Here is a 27,901-nt window from a genome sequence, read left to right as displayed (position 1 = left end):
GGCTGGCTGCCTGGAACCAGCTCCAGGCCTCAGCCGCATGGAGGGCTGCTCCCTGGGTAACCAGTTAACCATTAACCGGTAAGAATCACCTGGTTACCCATTCACATTCCTAGTTTGTAGTGTGATGAATATATGGGTGCATGGAGGAGGAACCCTTTCTAGTCCTGCTTAAGTGTCTCTTACTCTACGCTCATCAGTCTAATTTAAAAACCAGTTCTATGAACATAAAAGCAGTTCATTTAGCTCTGATATTTTCAGCCTGTCCTGAACTGACTGAAGGTACATTGTTTTTCTACAGCTCATTGTTATCAGCTTAATGTGGGGCATGACAATTTTGATACACCATTTAATAAACTCTCTGTGTCACAAGATAATAATGTGGGTCCTGACAAAGATGACAGAAGTGCCTATTGGCTCACTTAATCACAAGTTTTATATGGGGAGAGTTATTTTCTGGTGAAGGGAGTGTCAGCTCAGAATGAGCGAGCTTCAGGTTTGTGACAGGCCCATTTATCTGAGCATCAGATAAATGTCACATAATTGATAGAATTTATATTGCTATGTAAGTTTAGTGAGAGGGAAGGGAAGCTAACAAAAATAATCATAATACTGCTTCCTGAGTGTGGAAAATCTGGTGTATTTCCGGCAGAGCGATCCATATGTTGTCCAGAACACCATAGAGACAATCAAAAGAGAACGCCACATTGGGGAAATGTCTGCTCTCAAAACACTTGCACTGCAGCTAGTTTCCTGTCCCAGCTTGTGAGTGGGTGGGAAGGAAGTGAATGAAAGCAACCCCTTCTTTCCCTTAGGAGAAATGAATGCATTTCTAGTATTCTGTCTCTGTGGGAAGCATTGTTTTCTTTACTGTTATTCTCAAAATACATTGGTATCATCAAGACAGGGATGAATCATTACATCAGACCTTCCATCTCTCACTCATGCCTTGCTTGTCCTAAATATATACTTGATTACTACAGATTTAATGCTGATTCCTCTGATATTCTTAAAAAATACATGAAATGAATATTTTAATTATGGCTGCCAGTTTTACTGTTCATAAATCCACTTCATATACATCTTTTTGTTTCTCAAAAGAATAGCTTTTAATTAAGTTTTTCTAATAATTTATTGCTGGCTGAGATACTATTATCTTTTTTGTGGAATGCTGTTGATACTGGATATGGTTCATATTCATCAACATTCATGTGATAAAATAGTTTGTGGAAAACCAATTGAATTCATGCAAATAATTACCTTAATGAGACAAACCTTTGTTACTTTTGTTTACTGAATCCATCCCATTGAATTCCATACTTTCCTAGCACTTCTGGAAGATGTAATACTAGCAATATTATACAAAGTGACGTGTCTTTGTACATTAGATAGATAATATATACTCAACAACAAAAAAATCTGTAAAAGAGAGATTAAAATGCTTTTATATAGTTTATATACAGATTATATATTATCTATTATATATTATCTATATAGTTCTAGAAATACCACTTATATTAGACAGCAATAAATCGTGTGTGTAATTTATAGGGGTTGTTTCTGCCACTCTTCTGAAATGGCAGAACCAACACTGTTAAAACTGTTTTTCCCTTAGGCTTAATTAAGGTAAATTGAAACCTGTCTTTTAGAAGCTGTACATTTTATGTATCCTTCTCCCTTCCCCTCACCCCATAAAAAACTATATTCCTTGGAATTTTTATAAATATTTTATGTTTATGCTTATAATAGTGAAAGACCAATACAGCCAGGGGCTGAGCAAGAATTTGTACACAGTGCTACTAGACACCTCGTTTGTGATCTGCCGCTCTCTTTATATTTTCAGATTGAGAGATTGGTAGCAGTGTTGGTACCAACACTGGTGGTATGCTCAAAGCTGTTGAGACATCCCCAATAACAATTAGAAAGAGACCACTGAACCCATTTTCCTTAGGACCAAAGAAAGATTGTAAAATGTGGTTTCAGGGATGAACAGGTATCTGCTCTAACAGATTACCGTGGCATCAGAGCATTGGATGCAAATTAAGCTACAAAACTGAGTATAATTAAAAGGGATTATTCTTGATCCCTGAGTATGTGATATCCTTTTTGCCTTGTTTTTGTTGTTTTCTCTTTCTCTTTTTAATTTAATTTTATGTCTTTTTTTATATGTAGTTCGCTCATCTCAACTGTGGGTATGTTTTGGGGAGAGACTGCAGGGGAAGGTCATGTCCAACAGCAGGGTCTTGTATTCATACCTGAAGGTGGTCAGGATTAGATTACTGTGTTGAAATTCCATCTGATGTAAAATTCTTACTTGTATTTTATTTTGCTTTGCTTATGTGGTTTTCTTAGTCCATAGCTACTCTTGGGTATCACAAACTGTTGTAAAATAGGTACATGCTGATGTACTTAGCATTTTGGTTATTAAACTTTTTAAATTCATGTTCTCTCTGCTCCTTCCTCCTTTTAGTCTTCATGAACAGCAAGCTGATAATCAGGACTTCAATGACTCTTCAAAGCCAGAGAAGCTAGCATATGAGGACCTTGAAGAACATGATACTTCTCCTAATGGTAAGGTTTTGTGTATGGGGGCAGGGGGAGGACGGGTTTCAGTTACTGTAGTAAATTGAAAGAGTAGAAGATCTCATTATTTTCCTTAAGGTTAACTATTCCTTTCAATCTAGAATTAGTAAAGGGTTTGCAGGGAGGTGCCTGAGTGATCCATATTAGAAACAAATATTTAATACATAATGGTGGAGCAGTTATTAGACCATAGTTTAGATTCTGTCAAAGATTTCAGTTTAAGCTTTTCTGCGCTTGAAGAAAATGCTATTCATCTACAACTGTGCTACCTTAACTATAGTAAAACTATGTGTGGAGAAGGAAGGTGAAAATCAAAATCTGTAGATGATGTGGTTAAAAAGACTGGAAAATACTGTTGTTAAAGCTAAGTGATTAAGTAGTACAATGGCAAATTAAATTCCCTACTGACAAATAGAAATGGAGGGAAGAGTAACACCAGTTAAAGGTTGACTACTTCTCAACTATATGGATACAGAGATCAACACTAGCTCTACGTGTAACACTTTCTCAATTCATGCATTGTTGTTGGGGCTCAGAGAACATGGAGTGAGGATAAGAATTCCCTACTTGCTTTCCTAGGTATTAACACAGTATTAAATTTTAAATAAAGATCTCTAAGGTTGCTCTGATGTCAATGGAAGACATGCTATTATGTTCAGGGAGGAGATGATGAAGTGAGTTACTGTTCTGTGGATTTTTCTCTTAGTTTTAGTTATTCATCTGTTTTAATTAATTCTATTTGCATTTTTTTACAAATTTTAAATAGATTTTTTACTGTAGCTTTCATTAATTGAAATACTTCTGCAGTCACTAGATACTTCTGTTGATACAGTTTGGATATGACATTTAATCATGTAAATTAATGCTTCTCAAAGTGGTCTACGGCTCCCCTTTGCTGCAAACGGCGAAACGGAGCCAAGAGGAGCTGCAAGGCTCCGTGGCTGTGGTGCCAGTAAGTAAACACACTGGAGTTGCCAGTTAAGAGGTTTCTTAAAGTGGTTTCATGGACTTTGAGAAATTCTGATGTAAATGATTAAATTACAGTACTTAATTGTAAAAGATACTTTTAGGAACAGATTGTGTGGGAGTAGACAGATTCCATTACAGGTAAAGGGAGTGTGATATAAAATGTTTGGGTACTGCTGCACTAAGAGCTTGGCAGTGTTGCCTTTCCTGAACAGAGTCTGCCTTTGCATCCCCCTCTATGATCATGCTTCTCTTCTCAGAAGCCAAACATAATCTTTCAAATTAAAATTCCCTAGATTTCCAAACAAGCAGTCCAGGAGAAGCTTTCACTAGGAATCCAAACCTCTGTGCAGCAGACAGAATATGTTCTCTTTGTCTTATAACATATCCTATCATGCTGTTGTTTACTAAATACCTCATATCATACAATTTCAAGCTAAGCTTGTATAAAATGCAAAAAAAAAAGGTGGAGTGGGGAGACTGAAAGTGGAGAAGTAGATAAGGAACAAGACAAAGGGAGAAAAGAGAAAAACTGAGGGGGAAAAAAGGAGAGTGTAGCAACTATATTAGTACATGGTACAAGGTAACATCAGGAGATTGGAAATGCCCTCTGCCAGTCCATCCTAAAATAGGTTCCGTTAATGATATAGGTTATTAGCATGAGTTTGAAGGCGATGGATAAGATCTGAAAAAGTAAAGCGATTAGCTTAGGAATGAAGCTGAGCATCTTGAAAACGTATGTATTTAGCAGCATGTTGTACTGATGTGAGACATGGGTGATGACAAAATATTCGAAGAGAAGAATATTGGCATTCGAGAGGAGTTATAGAAAATTGTTATAGAAAGATCCTGAGAATGGGATGGATGCAGAAGGTCACCAGTGAGGAATTACATAGGAAGATACAGCTGAAAGAGAACCTACTGCAGATGGTTATACAATGGAAGATACAGCTATTTGGGCATATCTGCAAAATGAACGAGTGAAAAGTTAAGACCCTGGTATTCGGCATAATGGATGGCCTGAATAGGAAAGGCAGACCCCACAGAGAATGGGTAGATGATATAGTAGATTGGTGCGGAGCTAGCCTACAGAAACTTGTCAGTCCCCGTAATACACGAGGTTCGAAGGGATGCCGGAAAGGATGAGACCACAACTGGGGGTTTCAAAAAGCACAAACTGATTTTATTTTGATGGCGCCAGACAATCATCAGAACAAAAATTAAACAGATTGCCAGACAACACAAAACAATTCCCTGAGGCTTTTCTAAATCACAATAATTCCCAATAATTGCCCAGGGGTTAGGAACAGTTGAATTAACACTGGTATTGTCCATAGGGCTGATTATTTACACAACTTTATACAAGGAAACAGTAAAAAACCTAAACCACAACTATTTATAAACTAACTTAGTAACTTTTTAGCCACTGTCACTTGGCAAGCAATAAGGACAACTAAAAAATCAATTAGGATAGGGATGATGGTGGGGGGGGGGGTGTTATACCAGTTCTGGAGACAGCAGGAACACAAGTACCGGTCACACGCTCATAAACTGTCTCCACTCGGGTCGACCAACTCGGAGTACGCTCAGTAAGACTCAAGAGCGGGGGGTGCAAGGCGTCTGGGTGATCAGGCCAGGCGTTCACTCAATGCGAATCCCCAGTGAGAGAGGGGCTGCCTGCCTGTTTTATTGCCTGTGAACTTATCACCCCATAGGTTGGTTTTTGCTGCAGTGGGTGGAGTAGCAGGCCTGAGCACCAGTCAGCCCACTGGCTGATCTGTTACTGCAATGGGTGGAGCGAGCAGGGGAAGATTATTAATTTACATGCCCTTATATGGAAAACACTCCACCTCACAGACAGAGCCCCCTATACCAGCCTCAGAGGTATTACAGGCTATGGCTCCCTGCGACGGGCAGTCATTTCTGATGTTCTGTCTCGGACATGCCCCCGTGGCTGTCCGGAGCAAGCGGTAAGGGGGTTGCCTAAGGTGAGAGCGCACGTAAGGGTAATCAGCAAGAAGCCAATTGGGTAAATTGAGGTTCTGGTGAGCTGCTGTCTTCAGAAAGGGGAGAAAGGGAAAAGTAAGCAACAGTAACAGGGAAAGCGGAAACAACTCTGTGGATAAGAGCTTTTGCAACAGCAGTGCCCACTAAAAAGGCTAGTAACACAAGAGCACATACAATCAACCACTGCTTAATGGTGGATGCCCAAGTACTCAGTCCTCAAGAGGAAAGTTTTGTTTGCCACCAGTCCCATTCTTCCCGCTGTTCGCGAATCTGAACTGCAAGTGAGGTCAGCTGTTGGGTGATGGCTGAAACGTTGTTCCACCCGGGCTTGAAACGCAAACGGTATTGGTCCTTAAACCTGGGGTCAAGGTCCTCGAGTGCCATACAAAAGTCCTTCTGCAATATAACCTGTATCATTAGACGATTCTTTTCGGCATAATGAGCTAGTACAGTAAGAGCCAAATCGACTTGTCGAAACCCTTCAGCGGTCAAATTAGTGAGGGCTTCGAGATTGCGGGACATTTGGTAACATATCCCCAAACGAAAGATTCAGTGGCAGACTTAAATTTTTTCCATCTTGATGGTTCTCGTCGGCTCCGGAAGTCAAACAGCCGGTGGGGGGCTCGAATGGGTTGGTACCTGAAAAACAAAAAGGGGACAAACAACGCCCTCAAGGCGGGCTAATTAAGATTGAAGAGAAAGCCAATTGTGATGGACTAACGTAGGTTGCTTCAACGCTATTTAATCCCTGTACAAAGACTATCTTTCCAGTGGGGGTGTGGGGCATATCGGGGGGGATGATGGATACCTGTGCCCCCGTGTCTAACAAAAAGGGGATAATTGTCTCGTTTTCGGTAGTCAGGTTTTGATAGGGTCGAGGGTCATTTAAATCAGGCCGAGTGACCGCTAGGCACTCGGCCTCTCCCCGTTTTTTGGCTGCGGGGGAATAGGGCGATCTTCCCACCCCAATTTCACAGCCAAGTCTTTCTGTTGATCACTATTCATTTTCCTAATAGCTTCCTTGGTGAGTCCCTTACCCAATAAAAATCCAAAAATCTTACGCTCGATGAACGAACGCTCGGGGTATTTGGGTTTGGGCACCATTTTGGACCCTTTCACCAGAGTAGAGGGGGTTGCAAGTAGGGCGGCCTTTAGTGTTGCCCACTTCACCCTCTCTACAGCGTCGTATAGTCGGCCAATAGGTTGTCCTGTGTATCCCCTTAGCCACAGAAGAGCCCCTGTGTCTAGATTAGGGCTGTTGTCCACGGCTAGGGTAACAGCCGCATCTTCTATGGGAATCTGAGTGGGATCATCAACAAAACGAAATGGGTTTTGTGCTACCGTCTGAACGTTAGTTAAGTTGAGGGGGTGTGCAGTGGGATCCCAGAGCAGAATAGAACTCCCAGCGATTGCGTACATAAGGGTAGTGGAGTTATTCACACAATCAGGTGGCATCTGTACTGCGCGAAATCCCCCTTGTATTTGGAGGTGCGCGGCAGCTGCGGCCGTTACAGGCCAATGATTATTCGCTGCCAATACTCCCCCCATAAGGCCCCGCGACCAACTCCCGGTACGGGTTAACGTTAAGGCTTCCTCCCGGTCAACCCAGTCACTCCCCTGTTCCAAGGCTAATCTCCCTACCCAGATTATAGGAGGCTCATCCGGACGTCGGGCAGTGTCCGTGATGAACTCCTTCATTTCCGCCTTGGTTCGGGGGCGGGTCTCAGTTACCTGAGAGGTATTCCCCTGACCATCCATTTTTAATCGGGTTACAGTCACAGGGAGGGCCTCCGGTACAATCAGGTCGGGAGCTGTGGGTATGGTTGAACTCAGGGTAGTCAAGCCAGGGTAAATGTTTGGTGGGTCATGAGAGCCTTGGTATGGGGGAGGAAGTTGTGTCTCTAAAGGAGGCGTCTTTGGCGCCTGAGGGGAAAACTCCGGTTCTCCCTCTGACTGTGAGTGCGCCACCCCACGTGCACAATTTGTAACGGCCCCATGGTAGACGGTAACTTTATCAAGGGCTGCTGCTAGGGTATTGCAGATGGCAGCCAGAACATCCTCTGATTTATAAGAATCGGGGCGTAGTTTTTTAACCTTTTTTATCCCATCTAACCTTTGGACCAATCCTATTAACAGGTGGTGTGCAGGTGATCCATGTGGGGCTCTTGGCTCGGGGGCCAAGATGGAGGGGGCTACCCCACAGAGTTTAATTACCCTGTTCACCTCTTTCCAGAGGCTAAGAGGGTTTGTATTAGGGGCTGTCTCACCCACTTGAGTGAGACACGGTTGAAGGCTATTATCAGCCGGGGTGGCCCTGAAGGTGGGATGGCAAGTTAGCAAGCAGCCCACATCGCTCAACCCCAAAGGAATGGTGTAGGTCCTACAATCATGGCCGTGTCCTATGACACAGACCCAGTCAAAAGTGTTAGGGGCCCCTTCGCGCTGTCGAGTACAGAGGAGGTGGTATTGCAAATGATTAAACTGATCCTCCTCAGAACCTGGGGTCTCAGTTTTAGCCCAGGGGCAACTATCAGAGTTGTCATGGTCTCCGGGGTTCCGGCATCCTGTTCGTGACGCCATGTCAGTCCCCGTAATACACGAGGTTCGAAGGGATGCCGGAAAGGATGAGACCACAACTGGGGGTTTCAAAAAGCACAAACTGATTTTATTTTGATGGCGCCAGACAATCATCAGAACAAAAATTAAACAGATTGCCAGACAACACAAAACAATTCCCTGAGGCTTTTCTAAATCACAATAATTCCCAATAATTGCCCAGGGGTTAGGAACAGTTGAATTAACACTGGTATTGTCCATAGGGCTGATTATTTACACAACTTTATACAAGGAAACAGTAAAAAACCTAAACCACAACTATTTATAAACTAACTTAGTAACTTTTTAGCCACTGTCACTTGGCAAGCAATAAGGACAACTAAAAAATCAATTAGGATAGGGATGATGGTGGGGGGGGGGGTGTTATACCAGTTCTGGAGACAGCAGGAACACAAGTACCGGTCACACGCTCATAAACTGTCTCCACTCGGGTCGACCAACTCGGAGTACGCTCAGTAAGACTCAAGAGCGGGGGGTGCAAGGCGTCTGGGTGATCAGGCCAGGCGTTCACTCAATGCGAATCCCCAGTGAGAGAGGGGCTGCCTGCCTGTTTTATTGCCTGTGAACTTATCACCCCATAGGTTGGTTTTTGCTGCAGTGGGTGGAGTAGCAGGCCTGAGCACCAGTCAGCCCACTGGCTGATCTGTTACTGCAATGGGTGGAGCGAGCAGGGGAAGATTATTAATTTACATGCCCTTATATGGAAAACACTCCACCTCACAGACAGAGCCCCCTATACCAGCCTCAGAGGTATTACAGGCTATGGCTCCCTGCGACGGGCAGTCATTTCTGATGTTCTGTCTCGGACATGCCCCCGTGGCTGTCCGGAGCAAGCGGTAAGGGGGTTGCCTAAGGTGAGAGCGCACGTAAGGGTAATCAGCAAGAAGCCAATTGGGTAAATTGAGGTTCTGGTGAGCTGCTGTCTTCAGAAAGGGGAGAAAGGGAAAAGTAAGCAACAGTAACAGGGAAAGCGGAAACAACTCTGTGGATAAGAGCTTTTGCAACAGCAGTGCCCACTAAAAAGGCTAGTAACACAAGAGCACATACAATCAACCACTGCTTAATGGTGGATGCCCAAGTACTCAGTCCTCAAGAGGAAAGTTTTGTTTGCCACCAGTCCCATTCTTCCCGCTGTTCGCGAATCTGAACTGCAAGTGAGGTCAGCTGTTGGGTGATGGCTGAAACGTTGTTCCACCCGGGCTTGAAACGCAAACGGTATTGGTCCTTAAACCTGGGGTCAAGGTCCTCGAGTGCCATACAAAAGTCCTTCTGCAATATAACCTGTATCATTAGACGATTCTTTTCGGCATAATGAGCTAGTACAGTAAGAGCCAAATCGACTTGTCGAAACCCTTCAGCGGTCAAATTAGTGAGGGCTTCGAGATTGCGGGACATTTGGTAACATATCCCCAAACGAAAGATTCAGTGGCAGACTTAAATTTTTTCCATCTTGATGGTTCTCGTCGGCTCCGGAAGTCAAACAGCCGGTGGGGGGCTCGAATGGGTTGGTACCTGAAAAACAAAAAGGGGACAAACAACGCCCTCAAGGCGGGCTAATTAAGATTGAAGAGAAAGCCAATTGTGATGGACTAACGTAGGTTGCTTCAACGCTATTTAATCCCTGTACAAAGACTATCTTTCCAGTGGGGGTGTGGGGCATATCGGGGGGGATGATGGATACCTGTGCCCCCGTGTCTAACAAAAAGGGGATAATTGTCTCGTTTTCGGTAGTCAGGTTTTGATAGGGTCGAGGGTCATTTAAATCAGGCCGAGTGACCGCTAGGCACTCGGCCTCTCCCCGTTTTTTGGCTGCGGGGGAATAGGGCGATCTTCCCACCCCAATTTCACAGCCAAGTCTTTCTGTTGATCACTATTCATTTTCCTAATAGCTTCCTTGGTGAGTCCCTTACCCAATAAAAATCCAAAAATCTTACGCTCGATGAACGAACGCTCGGGGTATTTGGGTTTGGGCACCATTTTGGACCCTTTCACCAGAGTAGAGGGGGTTGCAAGTAGGGCGGCCTTTAGTGTTGCCCACTTCACCCTCTCTACAGCGTCGTATAGTCGGCCAATAGGTTGTCCTGTGTATCCCCTTAGCCACAGAAGAGCCCCTGTGTCTAGATTAGGGCTGTTGTCCACGGCTAGGGTAACAGCCGCATCTTCTATGGGAATCTGAGTGGGATCATCAACAAAACGAAATGGGTTTTGTGCTACCGTCTGAACGTTAGTTAAGTTGAGGGGGTGTGCAGTGGGATCCCAGAGCAGAATAGAACTCCCAGCGATTGCGTACATAAGGGTAGTGGAGTTATTCACACAATCAGGTGGCATCTGTACTGCGCGAAATCCCCCTTGTATTTGGAGGTGCGCGGCAGCTGCGGCCGTTACAGGCCAATGATTATTCGCTGCCAATACTCCCCCCATAAGGCCCCGCGACCAACTCCCGGTACGGGTTAACGTTAAGGCTTCCTCCCGGTCAACCCAGTCACTCCCCTGTTCCAAGGCTAATCTCCCTACCCAGATTATAGGAGGCTCATCCGGACGTCGGGCAGTGTCCGTGATGAACTCCTTCATTTCCGCCTTGGTTCGGGGGCGGGTCTCAGTTACCTGAGAGGTATTCCCCTGACCATCCATTTTTAATCGGGTTACAGTCACAGGGAGGGCCTCCGGTACAATCAGGTCGGGAGCTGTGGGTATGGTTGAACTCAGGGTAGTCAAGCCAGGGTAAATGTTTGGTGGGTCATGAGAGCCTTGGTATGGGGGAGGAAGTTGTGTCTCTAAAGGAGGCGTCTTTGGCGCCTGAGGGGAAAACTCCGGTTCTCCCTCTGACTGTGAGTGCGCCACCCCACGTGCACAATTTGTAACGGCCCCATGGTAGACGGTAACTTTATCAAGGGCTGCTGCTAGGGTATTGCAGATGGCAGCCAGAACATCCTCTGATTTATAAGAATCGGGGCGTAGTTTTTTAACCTTTTTTATCCCATCTAACCTTTGGACCAATCCTATTAACAGGTGGTGTGCAGGTGATCCATGTGGGGCTCTTGGCTCGGGGGCCAAGATGGAGGGGGCTACCCCACAGAGTTTAATTACCCTGTTCACCTCTTTCCAGAGGCTAAGAGGGTTTGTATTAGGGGCTGTCTCACCCACTTGAGTGAGACACGGTTGAAGGCTATTATCAGCCGGGGTGGCCCTGAAGGTGGGATGGCAAGTTAGCAAGCAGCCCACATCGCTCAACCCCAAAGGAATGGTGTAGGTCCTACAATCATGGCCGTGTCCTATGACACAGACCCAGTCAAAAGTGTTAGGGGCCCCTTCGCGCTGTCGAGTACAGAGGAGGTGGTATTGCAAATGATTAAACTGATCCTCCTCAGAACCTGGGGTCTCAGTTTTAGCCCAGGGGCAACTATCAGAGTTGTCATGGTCTCCGGGGTTCCGGCATCCTGTTCGTGACGCCATGTCAGTCCCCGTAATACACGAGGTTCGAAGGGATGCCGGAAAGGATGAGACCACAACTGGGGGTTTCAAAAAGCACAAACTGATTTTATTTTGATGGCGCCAGACAATCATCAGAACAAAAATTAAACAGATTGCCAGACAACACAAAACAATTCCCTGAGGCTTTTCTAAATCACAATAATTCCCAATAATTGCCCAGGGGTTAGGAACAGTTGAATTAACACTGGTATTGTCCATAGGGCTGATTATTTACACAACTTTATACAAGGAAACAGTAAAAAACCTAAACCACAACTATTTATAAACTAACTTAGTAACTTTTTAGCCACTGTCACTTGGCAAGCAATAAGGACAACTAAAAAATCAATTAGGATAGGGATGATGGTGGGGGGGGGGGGTGTTATACCAGTTCTGGAGACAGCAGGAACACAAGTACCGGTCACACGCTCATAAACTGTCTCCACTCGGGTCGACCAACTCGGAGTACGCTCAGTAAGACTCAAGAGCGGGGGGTGCAAGGCGTCTGGGTGATCAGGCCAGGCGTTCACTCAATGCGAATCCCCAGTGAGAGAGGGGCTGCCTGCCTGTTTTATTGCCTGTGAACTTATCACCCCATAGGTTGGTTTTTGCTGCAGTGGGTGGAGTAGCAGGCCTGAGCACCAGTCAGCCCACTGGCTGATCTGTTACTGCAATGGGTGGAGCGAGCAGGGGAAGATTATTAATTTACATGCCCTTATATGGAAAACACTCCACCTCACAGACAGAGCCCCCTATACCAGCTTCAGAGGTATTACAGGCTATGGCTCCCTGCGACGGGCAGTCATTTCTGATGTTCTGTCTCGGACAAAACTAAGCCACTCTGCACTGGACAGGGAAAGATGGAAGGAAATAGTGAGGGAGGCATCGGACACCAACGGTCATTGAGCCCATGGTTGTTGATGACGATGAGAAGGAGGCATTTTGGCATTTCCTTATTTCTGAGTGCTTTTAATATATATTTTGTTATATTCCTGTAGGCTGGGGCTGCCCATTCTGAAGCTATTCTGGGGGATTTTTTCCCCCAACATGACATAATATAACTTTATTGAAATAACCTATTAAAATCCCCAGGATTGCTTTCAGTATTCACTGGGAGAATGATGCCATTTTCAAGAGATTCTAGGCCAATCCTGACTAGGGATGTTAAATTTAGATTAATTGGCTAACTGAATAGTCGATCCACACGTTTTCTGACTTTTGCTACACTTCAAAGGCAAAAGCACTGCAGGGAGCACAGGACCAGCAGGGCCCTCAAGCAGTCCCCCACTGACCCCGGGCTTCACATGGCACTGCCACTTTGAAATGCTGCATGCAGTCTGGGCCAGCTGGGGACTCCAGGGTCTGGCCCCGGGATCTACACAGCACTGCGGCTTTGAAGCACCCCCTTTTCTCCCCCCCCCCCACTTGCTGCCTCTTTCTGATAGAGGCATCAAGGGGGGAAGCAACTAGTCGTTCACATCCCTAATCCAGACCAATGTAACTTTATTATAGGAGTATGGCTAGAGTATAAGAAGGAAACCACTTGTTTTTTACATTCTGTGGGTACATTTATTTCTGGATCAGACAGGGTTTTTAAAAATCTTTTGTCTCAAAATGTAATTGATTTCAGTTGTGCCAATAGCTTTAGTAAACATCTTTTGTTGCTACTAATTTTCAAAGCCAAACAATGCCGTGATTATGATTAAAGTAGCAAGTGCAGCCTACTTGATATTTCTTAATTTTCAGTTCAGTGGTTGAGTTTGGTGGGGAGAATGCTTAATAGCTTAGATTTATGTATTCTAACTCTAGCTATTCCCACACTGTGTCCATTCCATTGCCCCACTATTATAATTACAGAATAACGATGCCATTGTTCAAACTTCTTCTCCAGATCAAGGGGACATTCCAGAGCAGCTCGAAAGTGATGTGTCACATCCATCTGCGGACCGTGTCATTGGAAACAATGTCACTAACGCTATGCCAGTAACAGCCGCTTCACAGCAGGATTTAAGTAAGTTCTCAGCTCAGAAACAGAAACAAATACCCTTTTTATATAGTAAATGTATTAAAAGCAAACAAAAATGTTGGTTTCTGCATTGAAGTGGTTGACATTTTTTTCTCAAAGTTAGTGTTGGGTACTATAGAAAAAGGAATATATCTTTGTTAATTCTGGATTTTCTATAGGATGATGATTTTCACCAGTGCTTATGTTAAGTTTGTTTTTAAATTTCATCTTTTAAAATTTGCTTTTTGGCTTCTGAAGAGACTTCAGGTTTTTTGCCTTAATATTAATTCATGACCTTTGCTTCTTTAGAGAGAAGCTTTCTTCAACATTTCCTTTAAGTGTGTTTCTGCATTCGCTGGTTGTTTTGCATGCCAATTAGCTCAATATATAATCACTGCAGTGAAGAGTGTCAGCTAGATAAAGATAATTTAAATGCAATACAGCCACTCTCCGACTTATGAACACACCGACTTAGACCATCTGTACTTACAACCAACCTCCCATTAACCCCATTATAATATTTTTGAGTTGAGAACCATGTACGTCAAGTTTTTCGAACAGCATGGGCAGCGTGTTTAAGGGTATTGCCGACTTACGACCAAATCGAGTTACGACGAGGTGTTCGGAACGTAACCCGTTCGTAAGTCGGGGACTGCCTGTATGCTTAATTTCTCCAGTTCTTCACTACTCAGTAGTATACTAGCGTACAACATCTTGCTTGATATGAAGATCGTTTTCATGTCTTTGCCAAGGATGTTTCTGTAGGCAGAAGGTTTTCTAGCTTCAAATAGCTTCTGATATTTTGTGCACATCACAGACGACTACTTTATAGATGTAAATGGTCTTAGCATTTAAACCCAACAGGTTTAACTAGATCTATGTGCTGTGATAGTTTTTCCTAAATAACTGTTTTATTATACAAGTTGAATCTCTGAAATCCAGGACTCTGTGGTCTGGCAACATTCGTGGTCTCGCAGGGCCACAGATGTTGCTGGACCAAAGAGCCCCGGTAGTGGAGAACGGGAGCCAGCAGGGAGAATGCAGGGCTGGGGAACACCTGGCGTCAGCAAGACAAGGTGGCGAGCTAGTGTGAGCTGGGCCATGCAGCTGCCAGACAGGCCCAGGGAAGCCCTGGTGGAAGCAGGACTTGCCTGGCAGTGCAGCTGGTGGTGGTTGGGCAGTCCCAGCCCAGGAACCCCAGAAAACCCCCAGTGGCAACAGGCTTGGCATTATTGGGGTCAGGTGCTGGCATCAACAGGGCTAGGCGGGTGGGGAGGCCCTGGAATTCCCAGTTGCAGTGGGGCTGGGGTGACTGGGCGGTCCCGGGCCAGAGAACCCCCGGCGGTAGCGGGGCTGGGTGGCAGTAGGGGAGCCTTGGCCGGGGAACCCTGGGGAATCCCCAGCGGCAGTGGGGGGAGGAGGAGCATTGTCCGAACAGGGCTGGCAGTGTCCGGGAAGCCCTGGCAGGAGAATCCCCAGCAGCAGCGATTGGGAGCCTGGGTGTGGAGCAGGCAGCAGGGGAGTGTTGATCTTCCCTCATCTGGCAAACTCCCTGATTCAGGACTGCTCAGGTCCCCAAGGTGGTGGACCATAGAGGTCCAACCTGTACTTTGTATTTTTGTAACCTCTTCTATCCAAGTATCTTAAAACACTTTACAAATACAAAATAATTAAATCTTGCAACACCTTTATGACGAATAGACAAGTGGCATCATAGCCATTTTACAGATCAAGAAATTGAGGCAGAGAGACTTAGGTTAACATTTTCCTATTTACAACCTAAAGTAGGGTACCATATTGACCTCAGTGTAAGCTATGTGTATTTACTACTTCTAAGCCAGGCCCCTTATTTAGAAGCTTACTATAAATATGGATTTCATCTACTTTAGGTTAGGCTTCCAGAGTTGAAAAAATTTACTTAAATAAATTGCCCAAGCTTATTCTGGAAGTTTGTGGCATAGCTGGGAATAATGCATCTCGGTCCTAACTCCATCTTCTCTTCTTTAATCTTAAGACTGTCCTATTTCTTCTGCTAAAGTCTGAGTTTCACTGTGTAACCAGAAAGATAAGACCTAAAATGAAGAAACATTTTGCTTGCTAAAATAGCTCAAATTAATAATGTTACATGGTACATATGCAAACTACATGTCCAGGGTTTTTTAGGTTTATTATAGGCGCCATACAAAAACAGTTACTTGACGAATTTGGCTGCTTAATTGTTTCTGTGGCTTCCATCTTTCACAATCGTGACTACCAATTTACTCAGTGTATTATCAAGCTGCATGTCACACTCTATTTCAATAGCCGCCACTTGCAAATCTTGATTACTGCACTGCGTATGTTAAATGGAACAGAAAAATGAAAAAATGATTTTGTCACAGCTGTAGTTGATCAAAGGCAATCTGAGGAACAGAAAAGAGAAGAGAATCAAAAACAATGGGAAGAAGAAAGGAGGGAGAGAGAAGAAAGAAGGCAGAGAGACCGGCAGGAAGCACTGGAAAGGGAGGAAAGAGAACTAGAAAAACTGAATGAAGAAATGGTAAAGTAATAATTTAATTTCTGACAGAACGGTAACTTTGATATAACATGTAATTTCAAGTAAATAAACTACAAAGCAATCCCAGAAGACTTCCTACAGAACTTTGTTTTTTCTCTGTGAATGTAACAGAATAGTTTGTTGGATTTACTGTCATTTATAACCGTTCTGTAGCTATATTAATAACTAAACTTTGTCTCTAAAATTTCTTCCCAGATTAAAAGCTTGTCGTCCAGTAATTAATTTTAACATGTGATACTATTGTGTGTCATTGGTTTCAATATAAAAAGGGTTTGCTTATTCTAAGCTCAAAGATAGAGACTTTCTAAATAGGCTCCCAGATTGAAACAAACTGAATGAAAAAATAGTGTGCTTCCTAATACTCAGTCTTTCAGTCTAGTGTTCCCTGTAAGATGTGCCCTTTTGCTCAGCTGATTAGCAGGCCACTCACAACTAAGTTTTGTTTCCATTGGTGGTGCACATTCACACACAAACATTCTGTACGTGGATGGAAAAGCTTAGAGGGTATGTTGCCTGATTCTACTTAATAGAACTCCCAGTGAGTGCAGTGGGACTTCGTGCAAGGACCGAATGATCTCCCATCTTCAAATTGTGAGTGACTATGGGTACATGCCACATTGGATATGTCAGAATGGAACACAGATTAGTAGATTTGACTGGTAATGTACTGAACTTCATATGTAAACATATTGAGCTATACCCTGATTTGAAATATTTTTGAACTGGCATATCAATTTTAAGTATATTTCTGTTTTGTTGTGTTTTTTAGAAGATGATCCAAAATTCGTTGAAAATTGAATTTAAAAATGAGACAGACAATGAAGTGCAAGAGTTAGAAATCAATATTCCTGATGCCAAAGATAATTTGGTTGATCTTCCTCTTAATCCACTAGAGAAATACATGAAATTGATTCAGCAAAGCAGAGAGCAGGAGCTGACAAATAAGGTGATATACCAAATCCCGTGGACAATAATTGGGTGACTTTAAAGTGTGAGTCTTCACAATGTATTCATAAATCATGAAGTGAAGAATACCGTCTTCAACTCAATTTGGTCTTCATTTTCAGTGTGAAAGAGTAAAAGGATGTGAGGAGCAGGTTTATAATACAGTTGATCAGTTAACTGCTGGATTTGTAAAAAAACAAGTTGTCCTATTGCACCTTGGAGACAAATAAAAAACATACATAGTTCAGATGAGCTAGAGTGCTGGATTTGTGTTCACTGTTGGAGACTTGTGTTCAAGAGGTTTTGCCTAGGTCATGTGGGAATGCCAAGAGTACTTTTCTTTTATAAGGCTGCATCCAGCTATATTGCCTCGTCAAATGGAAATACAGAATATGTGTGTGTAGTTAGAAATTAATGGTTTCTAAATTTTCTATGTAAACTGAGGCTCGTTAAAACGAAGGGCCTAATTTTTAAAGAGAACTACTCTTCCATGTGCACTAAGTATAAATAATGTCCCAAGACAATAGTACATGCAAGATAGAATTTATATTTCCAGAACCCATTTTTGCAGAAATTGGTTTTGTCACGGCCATCATTTATAAATGTAAATGATAATGCCTAAAAAATGCAGGTATAAAATAGTTTCCAAATGAATGGATGTCAAAAAAATTTAAAAAATAACCGAAAGAACAAGTAATGATGCGATTAAAAAAAATTCTGTTGAAGCATTCAAGTGAGCGGATTGTCATAAAAATTGATTTATTTTGTAATATAATTATTTGATAAGTTTCTGTTCAGAAGTGGTTCACATTTTGTATACAAAAACATTAATTTTGGGATGTAATACCATATTAATGGCAATGTGGTTGCTCTTCTGTAAGATGCTATTTAAAAAGTCATGACGTGCATAAAATTACAAAGATAGGTAAGGTATTTTTGTCAACCAATGCTATGTGCTTAAGATCCTATGCCACATTTTGTTTGTAAAGTTAGGCCAATGAGCCAAAATGTAACTAACTAAACAAATTAAAAATATGTAATGCTTTTCTCTTGTCTGCCAGAGCTCCAAAAAAGATGTGGAAGAAGAATCACTGATAGAGAGACTACTGTCTAGTGGAAAAGATGACAGGTCAGGCTGATACAATTATTTTTTAAAGCTGAGGTTTTGTTAATTGGTTGCGAGTCCCAGAAATAGTATTTTGGGTATTTGAAAAAGTAATTCATTTTATTAATATGATAGTTGTGATTTAATTTATAGTTAACATAAATGCTTGCCTTTTAAAACTGCAATTATATATAACTTTCAGAGAAATAAATAAGTAGATCACAATCAATATGCTAAAATGAGTATCCTATAACCAAATATGGCTACTTTTTTTCTTTAATTTTTGTTAGAAAAATGCAGCTCTCTTGGGTGAAGAAATTATTACCGCATGTACCTATAACCAAACCCCTATTTACAATAATGTTAAGCAATGATACTAAAGGGAGATAAGTCAACAGCCTTGCTGACTAGCCCTTTCCTTGATGGGACAGCTGCAGCACAACCTTTCATATTGCCCAAAGTTTGAGAGAATTCCTGTGAGATAATGACCCTCCTAGTATCTAATGTTTCTGCAAGACCAACTGGCAGAGGAGGTTTGTTAGAAGTCCAAATCCAAGAATAAATAAGAGAAGGGAATGGGGAGAGGGAGAAGAAAAGGTGAGGGTTGATTTGGAAAGCCAGTGGTAGGAGGTTGATCCTTAAATCTCAGGTGTTGCTTGATCTTTAAAAATTTATTGATTACATAACAATTCCCAGTTATCACTTTTGATGGTCAACAGGTTCTTGATGCAAGATCAGGCTCAGTTTTATTCCTATAGTGTAAGTTGCGACTGAGCACGTGGGGGTTGCAACACTGAAACTATAGGAATTTTTATATTTACAAATATAGTTTAATAATATATTTAGTACAGTCACAAACACCTGTCAGCCGACGGTCAAGGCAGTGAGTCCCTTATGACCGGCTGAAGTTCTTTTAAATTGTGCTTGGTTCTGTTACAGCAACTGAAGGAGTCAGGTTAAAGCTTAAACAGTTACTATTTTATTCTTACAGGGTAAATTTAGTTGTTAAATGCTACTGCTGTTACAGATAACACACTACAAAGGACAGGACAGAAATTAGACTAAGTCACTTACAGGTACCATGAAACCCTTTTGGTTCTCTGAGCTCTTATTAAATGCATGCAAAATAGACACATAGCAGGTATATATTCTCACCCCTGCGTTCCAGACTTGGTGTGGCCAGCGTCTTTCTCTCAATCCCTCGGGAAGAAGTAGGGCGAGGTTGGGCATCCCACAGACCTCGGGAGACAATCAATACCTGCCAGCAGGTATAGATGGTTGGAGCTCAAATGGGGTGGGCTACTAAACCCTCTTTATACCCCTTGGGTCACGTAGGCTTCTTCCTGGTCTCAAGTGGCCAATTAGGAAAAATGGCTTTGGATGCCAAGTTTCCCACGAAGGGTGCAAAGCATAATTCACATCTGGGAAAATGCAGACAATGGGCACCTCTGGTATGTGATGGGCGAAGATTCCTCTCCTGGGACAGTGCAGGCGTGTCAATTACTGGTACTAGCCATCAGGGCGACGGGAGGCCCCGGGTCGTCAGCTAGCCCATTTACTGTCTGGTTTCTGTTTATGGTAGAGTCAGGGACAGGCAGCACACCTGCGTTCCCAGGGCATCAAAGGCTGACTGCCTTTCTCTTGCTCTCTGGGGGTGGGAAAACAAGATGGGGTTCGTGGAAAAACAAGATGGGGTTTGTGTCTGGCTACAACACCCACTCAGTAATATGGGTGGAGATAATACAGAATACACATCTGCCCATCCATCTTCTGTCAAACAACCTGAAATGTTAGCTCTCAGCTTCCTTATCATCATCTCCTTTTCTCATCATCATCTGTGGCCTAGAGATGTTAAAAAGCGTGTAATTTGTTAATTGTATAGTTGACACACATTTTGTCAACTACATGATTAATCAACAAGGGTTAGCATCGAAAGCACTCAGTCCCAGCTTGCGCTGGGTCCTGGGAGCTACCCCTGCTGCTTTCAGCGCTGCAGTGTGTGTGTGTGTGTGGAGGGGGTAGCTCCCTGGATCTGGTGCGAGCCAGGTCTTAGCCAGGTTGTCTCCCTGCCCGGTTCCTAAATATCTTTCAGTGCAGAGCCACAGCGGTTGTAGCTCCTGGAACCTGGCCCAAGCTGGGATTGAGTCAAGCTGCTGGCCAGCCTGCTAAAATATTTACTGGCAGAAGGGCCGGGGGATGGTGCATGTAGCTGATAGCATTAACTGATAAGCATCTGCTTATTAATTGACTACATTATTATATCCTTACTGTGACCATCCTTCTGGCACCTCCCAAAGACACCACCTCCATAGTTCCCTGGAAGGTGTGTGCCTGTGCAGCTGCTCACAAAAAATTCTCCAGCTGCCTACTTCGTTTGCAGAGCCATGCAGCAGCACTCACTTTACTGCTGGAAGGTGAGTGGCGCAGCAGGCAGCTGCTCCAGGCTGTGGCTAGCTGAGGTGGTGTGTGTGGTAGAGCTACTCCAGTGGCCAGGTCAGGGAACTCTGCTACGGCTGCGTGTTAGAGGGGCTAGGGCTTGCTCCGGGGGTTGGGGCCTGCTGTGGCTGCATGGTGTGCGGATCAGGGCCTGCTTGTGGGTCTGGGGCTGGAGCTGTGTGGCAGGAACAGCTGGGAAGTTACCATGCGGCTCTGGCCCCAGCTCCAGCCCTGCCACAATGTTAAAGGTGTTTGGTTTTGGAATCTTAATTTGGGCCTCTTTTAAATTATAAACAATTTTTAATATGCTTCTATGCCTTGCCTGTTGATTTTGGTCTTTTGTTGACAATCTTACTAGATTTTTATATTGATGTATGTGAGGTTTTGTTTGTGGGGCAATACTCTGGAAAAAGTGGGAAAACAAAACATTCATTTACTATAAAGAAAATTTTGTAACAAATAGGTCTCAATTTAGAAGGAAAAAGTGGTAATTAGGGCTCATAGAAAATCATTCCAGTGACACTAAGAAAGTGAGAGTCCTTGAAACTGAGCAAAAGAGTCAAGTGTTATGCTTGATTTCTTAAACTATCCTGTAAATCTTCTGAAAGAAGATAACATTTAATAAAATAGCATGTTAGGTGCTACTTAAAAGACATTTTTGCTCTTACATTTTCATGACATTACAAATAATCTCAAAGACTACACATAGATAATAAATAATATCCCCAATTTCACACTTAGTGCATGTTGGACATAATATTCTGACTTTAGTCAAACCTGCATGAATACTCATACATTGCAGACAGTTAAATATACTAAATATTAATGCATTATGTAGAACTACAGTGTAAAGCAAATAGAAATGTATGTTTCTCCTCTGAGGATCTAAAGGGTAATATTCTCATTCTCTCTCTCTCTCTGTCTCTGTCTCTGTCTCTCTCTCTCTCTCCTGATTTTTATCTTAAGGAATCATTGAATGTTAGATGAGCTTTCCCTGTTTTTAGGACAAAACTTGTTGGAAATTTCAGATTCAGTTAAAGTTTGAGCTTTCAGCCTGTAACAATGGATGTGTTTAATATTTAATACACACATCACTTGTCCTGGATTTTAGACATATGAGTTAGATATCTTTTTTTAACCCTAACCCCCTCCCCTGAAAAAAACAGTAAACACGTAACTAAAACTAAATCCCCCCCAACCTTCAATTGCTTACATTTGAATATCATGGATTACAAATAAAACAAAAAATAGTTCACCAGCTGCCTACAGAATTTCAAATGCAAAAAAATAAAATCAAGGCTTTTGTTATATATCCTCAGACAGCATAAACATCCCAATTTATATCTTGCTTTGCAGCTGCTCATAACTTGCAATGCCACAGGTACTATGTAATGTGGACACCTGTCCACTAGGTTATCGGCTGAGACCACACACACCCTTTCACATAAGCTACTGAATATCCATTATATATATGATGACGTTCAAACACGGTTAGCGGGAGCTTGACTATGCTATCATTAATTTACTAGCTAAAGTGCTTATTATTGTGAATAGTCCTATTGATGTTGGGACTACTCACAGTTGTGAGCCCTTTTTTTTAGTATTCTTTTTCTTTCTTTCTTTCTTTATATATATATATAAATAAAAATAAAAGATATTTTGTTAGTAACAGGTGGGTGCCACAGTGGCACATATCCGAACAAGTGCACATGACGTCAATATTGGTGCACAAGACAAAATTCACTCCACTCATGGATGGAAAATCTTAGAGGGAACACTGACTATCTCTTTTTACCACCCTTAGCCTAGGGTGCCACTTTTGTAATATGTTCTGCTAAGAGCATTATGTTCAATGCATATTCAGTAGGGGATGCCTTCCCTTTCATTTGTAGTTCTTCAGCTTACTAATAATTGGAGTGTCTTTTTCCTATAGGTTTGTATAGCGATGATCTCAACTTATCATATATGTCAATTTGTTAACATAGTCCTTTTGTGATTAGGCAGCACATTTTGTTATTTCTGTTCTAAGTGATTATTTTGGTTCCTTCCAAGTTGTGATTTAAACTTAACAGGTACAACTTAGGAAAGCTCTTATGCCAACCTGCTTTAATGCATCCTTTATTTATGACAAAGGGTTTTTATATATAATCCATGCACACACAATATATGCTTTTAGGTCATTGCCATCTATCTAAGTGAAAGTTTTCAAACATTTATGCTAACTTTGGCTTAGCTTAACATAAGCATGTAGCTTGTAGGTCTCTTGCATTGCAACCGAAATATACTCTAAAACAAATAATTAAACCCATAAGAAATGTGTAAGATAGATAGGCAAGCAAATAAGCTAGCCTTACATGCATCTCATGTACCTGTTATGTACATCAGTTTGTTTCCAGGACACGGTCAGAACTTCCCCATAAATGCTATTTTCAGCTACCTAAATATTTGGGGTTTTAGTTCTTAGTAGGGATGTAATATCCCATTTTTAAAAATATTAATTGGTTAAGCTATGTGTTTAACCAGTCTCCACATCGCATGCAGAGCAGGGGCATTCAGGTAGGGACTCCTGAAACAGCCCCCAACCTATGGTGGACCTGGCTGTACTGGAGAAGTCTTGCTCCAGTTAACCAAGTAAGCACGTTGATAAGGTAATGCTCAGTGGGTAACTTGTTAACCATTTTCATCGCTCAAGCTTTATGCTAACTTGCTGAAGCTGATGTCTTACCAGATACAGGCCTGTTAGGCTTCTTGCATTATTGCTGAATATATGTAAAACAATGAATATAATAAAGACAAGCTAGCCCACTGGGGTGACTATAACAAAGGCAAACTAGCCTTTAGGCTACACAGGTAAGTGGAACTTTCTAATAGGAAGAAAAGATATTTAGAAGTATGAGTAAATGTTAGGTTAGAAGACTGCTTCTGAATCCATTAACTTTTTTCCTTCCACCCCATATTTAGCGTGGCAAGCATTTCTCATGGAGAACCTGATGAAGATTTCTGGTGAATAGAAGCTACTTGACAAGCACCATGGAGGATGGTGTGAAATCATGTAAACAATCACTATACTACAAGAATGGCGCATTTCATGCACAATGGTTTCAACTGGGACTCCATTTCAGAGTCAAACATGTTAATATTAAAAAAAATTAGGCCTTTTATGAAGACACTATCCCCAATGGGTAATTTAGTTTAATCTAATAGGACTGGTGGTAGTAATAGCTTTTCTCTATGTGCTTACAGTTTTAGCAGCTAAGACAAATTTTAAGTTACCTTGTCAAAATAGTCTGATTCACTCCAGTTTATCAGAAAAGTGTATTTGTTTTTTAATTCATGGAGAAGTTCTGAGCTATGACAGAAAAGCAAAGGTTACCTATACCATTAAGAAGCACAGTAATTCAACATTTAGTCAGGTAGCATAAGTGGACTTCCAAATATATCATTCTGCCTTAAGCAATGAGAGTTTTAAAGATTAAATGACAAAAATGAAACTTCAAAGTAGATTTGAAAGTTATTGTTTTTTCCAGCATGCTTATGTTGCTGGTTTCACAAATGGCATGTCAAGATAACGATTTGCGATACAAGGGCTCAGATATGCTAATTAAGATTAAAATGTGTAGTATATTAATAGTCTGGATAACTTTCTTTGAGGACACATGTAGTTTTTCACTAGCATTAACTTGGTTAAGTACTTAACAGAAGCGGCCAGAAAAATACACTTTAGAAGTTGAGCCTCATACTGTCTCAGTCATTGTTCTTGTAACCCTCTCTTATGGAGTAGTTAAGACACTAGAAGTGTTTTTAGATTTGCATTTTGTAGACACATTTTATTAAATAACAGAATGATCACCTGTGCTCTGAAGTTTTTTTTAATTGAGATACAGAATTAGTAATAAATATAATATGGAAGTACTCTTTGGTTTATGGATACATTCTTTAAGGTAGCAATATATACTACTATACCTGATATTCTCAAACAGGGAGGTAGAGTGTTTATTCTGTAGGGATGAGAAACTTTAGGGAAAAAAGATTTGTGCAGATTTTACCATATGTAATGAATAAGTAGCAAGTGTGACCCAATCAGATCCTCAGTTAGTGCTGTGCATTTGACTGCAGAGGGCGCTGTGCATTTGTGTTCAGTTTGCATAGCATTAAAAAAGTGGTTGCCATCTGTATGTTAATCTGTCTGCTATCATGCAATGTATGCATTTAATTGTAAGCATGGACCATACTCAGTTTGTTTTTGCTGTTACAACATTGAGTTACCAATCCACCACTGTAATAATAGAAAAAAAGTGAAAACTGATTCAAGTGAAGTGCTGCTGCATATATTGGTATATGTATGTATGTGGTGGGAGGTAAACAATTACAGAGACAAAAGCATGGCATGATCAATTAAATTTGAAAACTGCACTGTATTGTATAGTGCAATAAATACAACTTGTATACTCGATGGGTTACTGGTGATAATATGCAACAGAGAAAAGCATATCTTGATTCTTAGATGGTTGCTGGGCTGCCAGTCTTTCTGAAAAACCAGGTGTATTTGATTTGTAATAATTAACATACAGTATAACCACTGTCATTCATGGGAACTCAGGTTGGTCATAGTTAACATTTTATATCCTTTATAAAAAGGTTTTAAAATAAAGCAAATTTGAAGGAAAGCAATGACATTTTTGCCTTTTTTTTAGTAAATTAATATCTCACTTGAGAGGATATTTACAGGTACTGTCACAGCAGAGCCCTGCAATTTGTGTATTTAAAGTGACTTGGAACAGTAGCTGAGCACTGAGAGGTAGGGACATCTCCAATTTTATAGAATGAACAAGCCCCAAATATGAATAACATTGTGCACATGGTCCCTTGCTCTCCTATATGTTTACTACCCAAGATGTTAGTTTGATTTTAAGAGTGTATGAAAAACACTTTGCACACTGTGATATGGAAGTTGTTCATTAAAATAATATAGCATTGTGAGCTGTCACCATGATGGAAACATCTACAGCCTATGGCATATTAGCAAGTGACTTCTGATAGCATTTCTTCCCACCAGCGTGATAGCCAATAAAGAATTATTTTACTCAGAAATTCAGAAGTTGTAATATACATTCAAATAAAAGTAGCACTCATTGTTTCTACAGTCATAGCTTTGTTTAAAAAGAAAGTCGTAAAATAAGTATAGACAAGTGATGTGTTTATTATCTACAAATATTTATTGTAACACTTGGGTATAGCTACAGGAAGCCCTTGGCACTGATAGAAAATATTGATTCACTGTTAGGTTACAAAAATTTATACATAGCAAAATTTAATGCTCTTTACATAAAAATATTAGACTACTTAAACAAAACTTCAGAAAACTCCCAGTAATAGCTACATCAAACTAGAAAAGAAATTAGGCTTTAAGACATTGCCTCCATTACCCTTATGCAAACACTGGGCTAGAACATCACCTGCATGGCCGTAGAAATGTTTCTCCTTCATGCAACAGGTAAAAACAAACACTAGGCTACACTGTCTCATCTGCTCTACGTACACTGTGCCCCATTTTTAAAACTGTCAAATTAGGCTTTTAGGCATTTAACCAAAAAATTCAGCCATAACAGAATACTTGAAAAATGTCCGTCCACTTCTTACTATTGACTTAGCTAAGAAACTTGTGCTTCCTTTTTATTTTAATATTCAGCCAACAGTCAAAACTAATCAAACCACACGTTAACTTAACATGGGAATGTGACTTGACTTTACTAGAATTTTTTTCAAATTACTGATACTTGATTCCCCCCCCCCATATTTATATATATATTTTGTAAATAACAAACATCAAATATACCATCACTAATACTCAAGATATCACTGAATGTTTCAGAAAAAACAAAATGAAGGCAGACCACTGTGGGAAATGACTTTAACACGGCACCAGATTTTTTGCTGAACACCACACTTGCTTTTTGTATTTTATAAAGAGAAAATGAATGAGCACTGGCTAGAAACTTAAGCACCAGAGAAAGGTGGCTGACCAGTGGTCTGCTTTATGGCTGTAATTTTTATAGCTTATGTAAAACTCTGCAAATTCCCCAATATGCTCATTTGGAATAATCAAATCAATTTCAGTTTCATTTTAATAAGGTAACACTTTTTGCTTAATAAAACGGATAATGGTCTCCTGCTACTATATAAATGCCTTAATATTTATTTTCTATAAATGCTAAGGCAAAGCTGACATTTATTTTCAAAGAAGGGGATCATTATCCTGACAAAAGTCTACATTCCATCAACTAGTTAATAAAAAAAATAAAACTTGGAGCAGCTGAGCAATTAATCAGTATACAGAGATAGAAAGTGCAGTAGAATGACAGTGGCTCTCTCTAGCATTACTGGAAAAATAGGTGGCTCAAAAAATGGACTTTTGTCCTTTGGCCCATAAAAAAGTGGGTTTAGACACTACCCTTTTATGTATCAGCTGCTTGTGACATGCTGAGATTGTATTAGTAAACATGAGCTACGAGAAATCTTTTGAGCTAGCCATGGTCTCATTTGGTATAGAACTGGGATAACTTATTACACCTCACACCTGTGTAATTATTTATGGCTAAAAATCTCCTGCTACTTGCTGTTTTGGGTCACCTACTACAATTTTGTGGAGGAGCTTTAGGTCACAAGATTTAATACCAAGAATCGCAAAAGGGTGATTTGAGTGGTCACTTGCTTCAAAGTGTTGCCTTTTAAAATGGCTGGACTGAAAATTCTTAAATCTGTACTAAAGAAAGGAAGGTTACCCACTGGAAGGTTTCCCTTTGAACATGTCGCAGGAGCTTGAATGTGAAGTTTTTACACTTCTACATTAGATTGGTAGACATACATCTGTACTGCAGGGCAGCTGTTTGATGATTTGTCAGAGCTACAAAATTCTTCTGTTGAATTATTCTGGCAAACTTTTATGTGTAAGAATTGATTTGCTCTTTTGACCGAGATTGGATATCTTGAAGCTCCTGTTCTTCTTTTGCTTTGATATCTTGGTAAGCTTGCATTTTGCTTGCATCCTTTAAGTAGGCCCAGTTAGAAGATAGTATCATGAGGAAGTGGATCTGGAAGAGAAGGGTGAGCATGATGGCTAGTGAGCATGTCAAGAGGCAAAGCAAGCTGCTAGTCAGATTAACGGATGTTCTTTAAACAAAAAAGTTATTGTACATTAATAAGCATTCTGCTA

At 41.4% G+C, this 27,901-nt stretch overlaps 2 protein-coding genes across 7 annotated transcripts in view; one reads left to right on the top strand and one right to left on the bottom strand.

Annotated features, from left to right (window-relative positions):
* Positions 1-26,448, top strand: part of OFD1 (OFD1 centriole and centriolar satellite protein) — a 74,140-nt gene extending 47,692 nt beyond the window's left edge. For both annotated transcript variants that reach the window (XM_075914537.1, XM_075914547.1), the window contains 6 exons: positions 2,468-2,568; positions 13,532-13,651; positions 16,027-16,184; positions 16,972-17,148; positions 18,209-18,276; positions 23,650-26,448. In XM_075914537.1, coding sequence (XP_075770652.1) covers positions 2,468-2,568; positions 13,532-13,651; positions 16,027-16,184; positions 16,972-17,148; positions 18,209-18,276; positions 23,650-23,695 — 670 coding nt within the window. In that variant the 3' untranslated portion in view covers positions 23,696-26,448. The remainder of the gene's footprint in view (positions 1-2,467; positions 2,569-13,531; positions 13,652-16,026; positions 16,185-16,971; positions 17,149-18,208; positions 18,277-23,649) is intronic.
* Positions 25,882-27,901, bottom strand: part of GPM6B (glycoprotein M6B) — a 141,567-nt gene continuing 139,547 nt past the window's right edge. For all 5 annotated transcript variants that reach the window (XM_075914569.1, XM_075914596.1, XM_006122807.3 and 2 more), the window contains one exon: positions 25,882-27,779. In XM_075914569.1, the coding sequence (XP_075770684.1) occupies positions 27,630-27,779 (150 nt within the window). In that variant the 3' untranslated portion in view covers positions 25,882-27,629. The remainder of the gene's footprint in view (positions 27,780-27,901) is intronic.

Source organism: Pelodiscus sinensis, chromosome 1, assembly GCF_049634645.1.
Source record: "Pelodiscus sinensis isolate JC-2024 chromosome 1, ASM4963464v1, whole genome shotgun sequence".
Lineage (NCBI taxonomy): Eukaryota > Metazoa > Chordata > Testudines > Trionychidae > Pelodiscus > Pelodiscus sinensis.
Note: the sequence above shows the minus strand (reverse complement) of the source record. Positions and strands in the feature narration are given on the sequence as shown.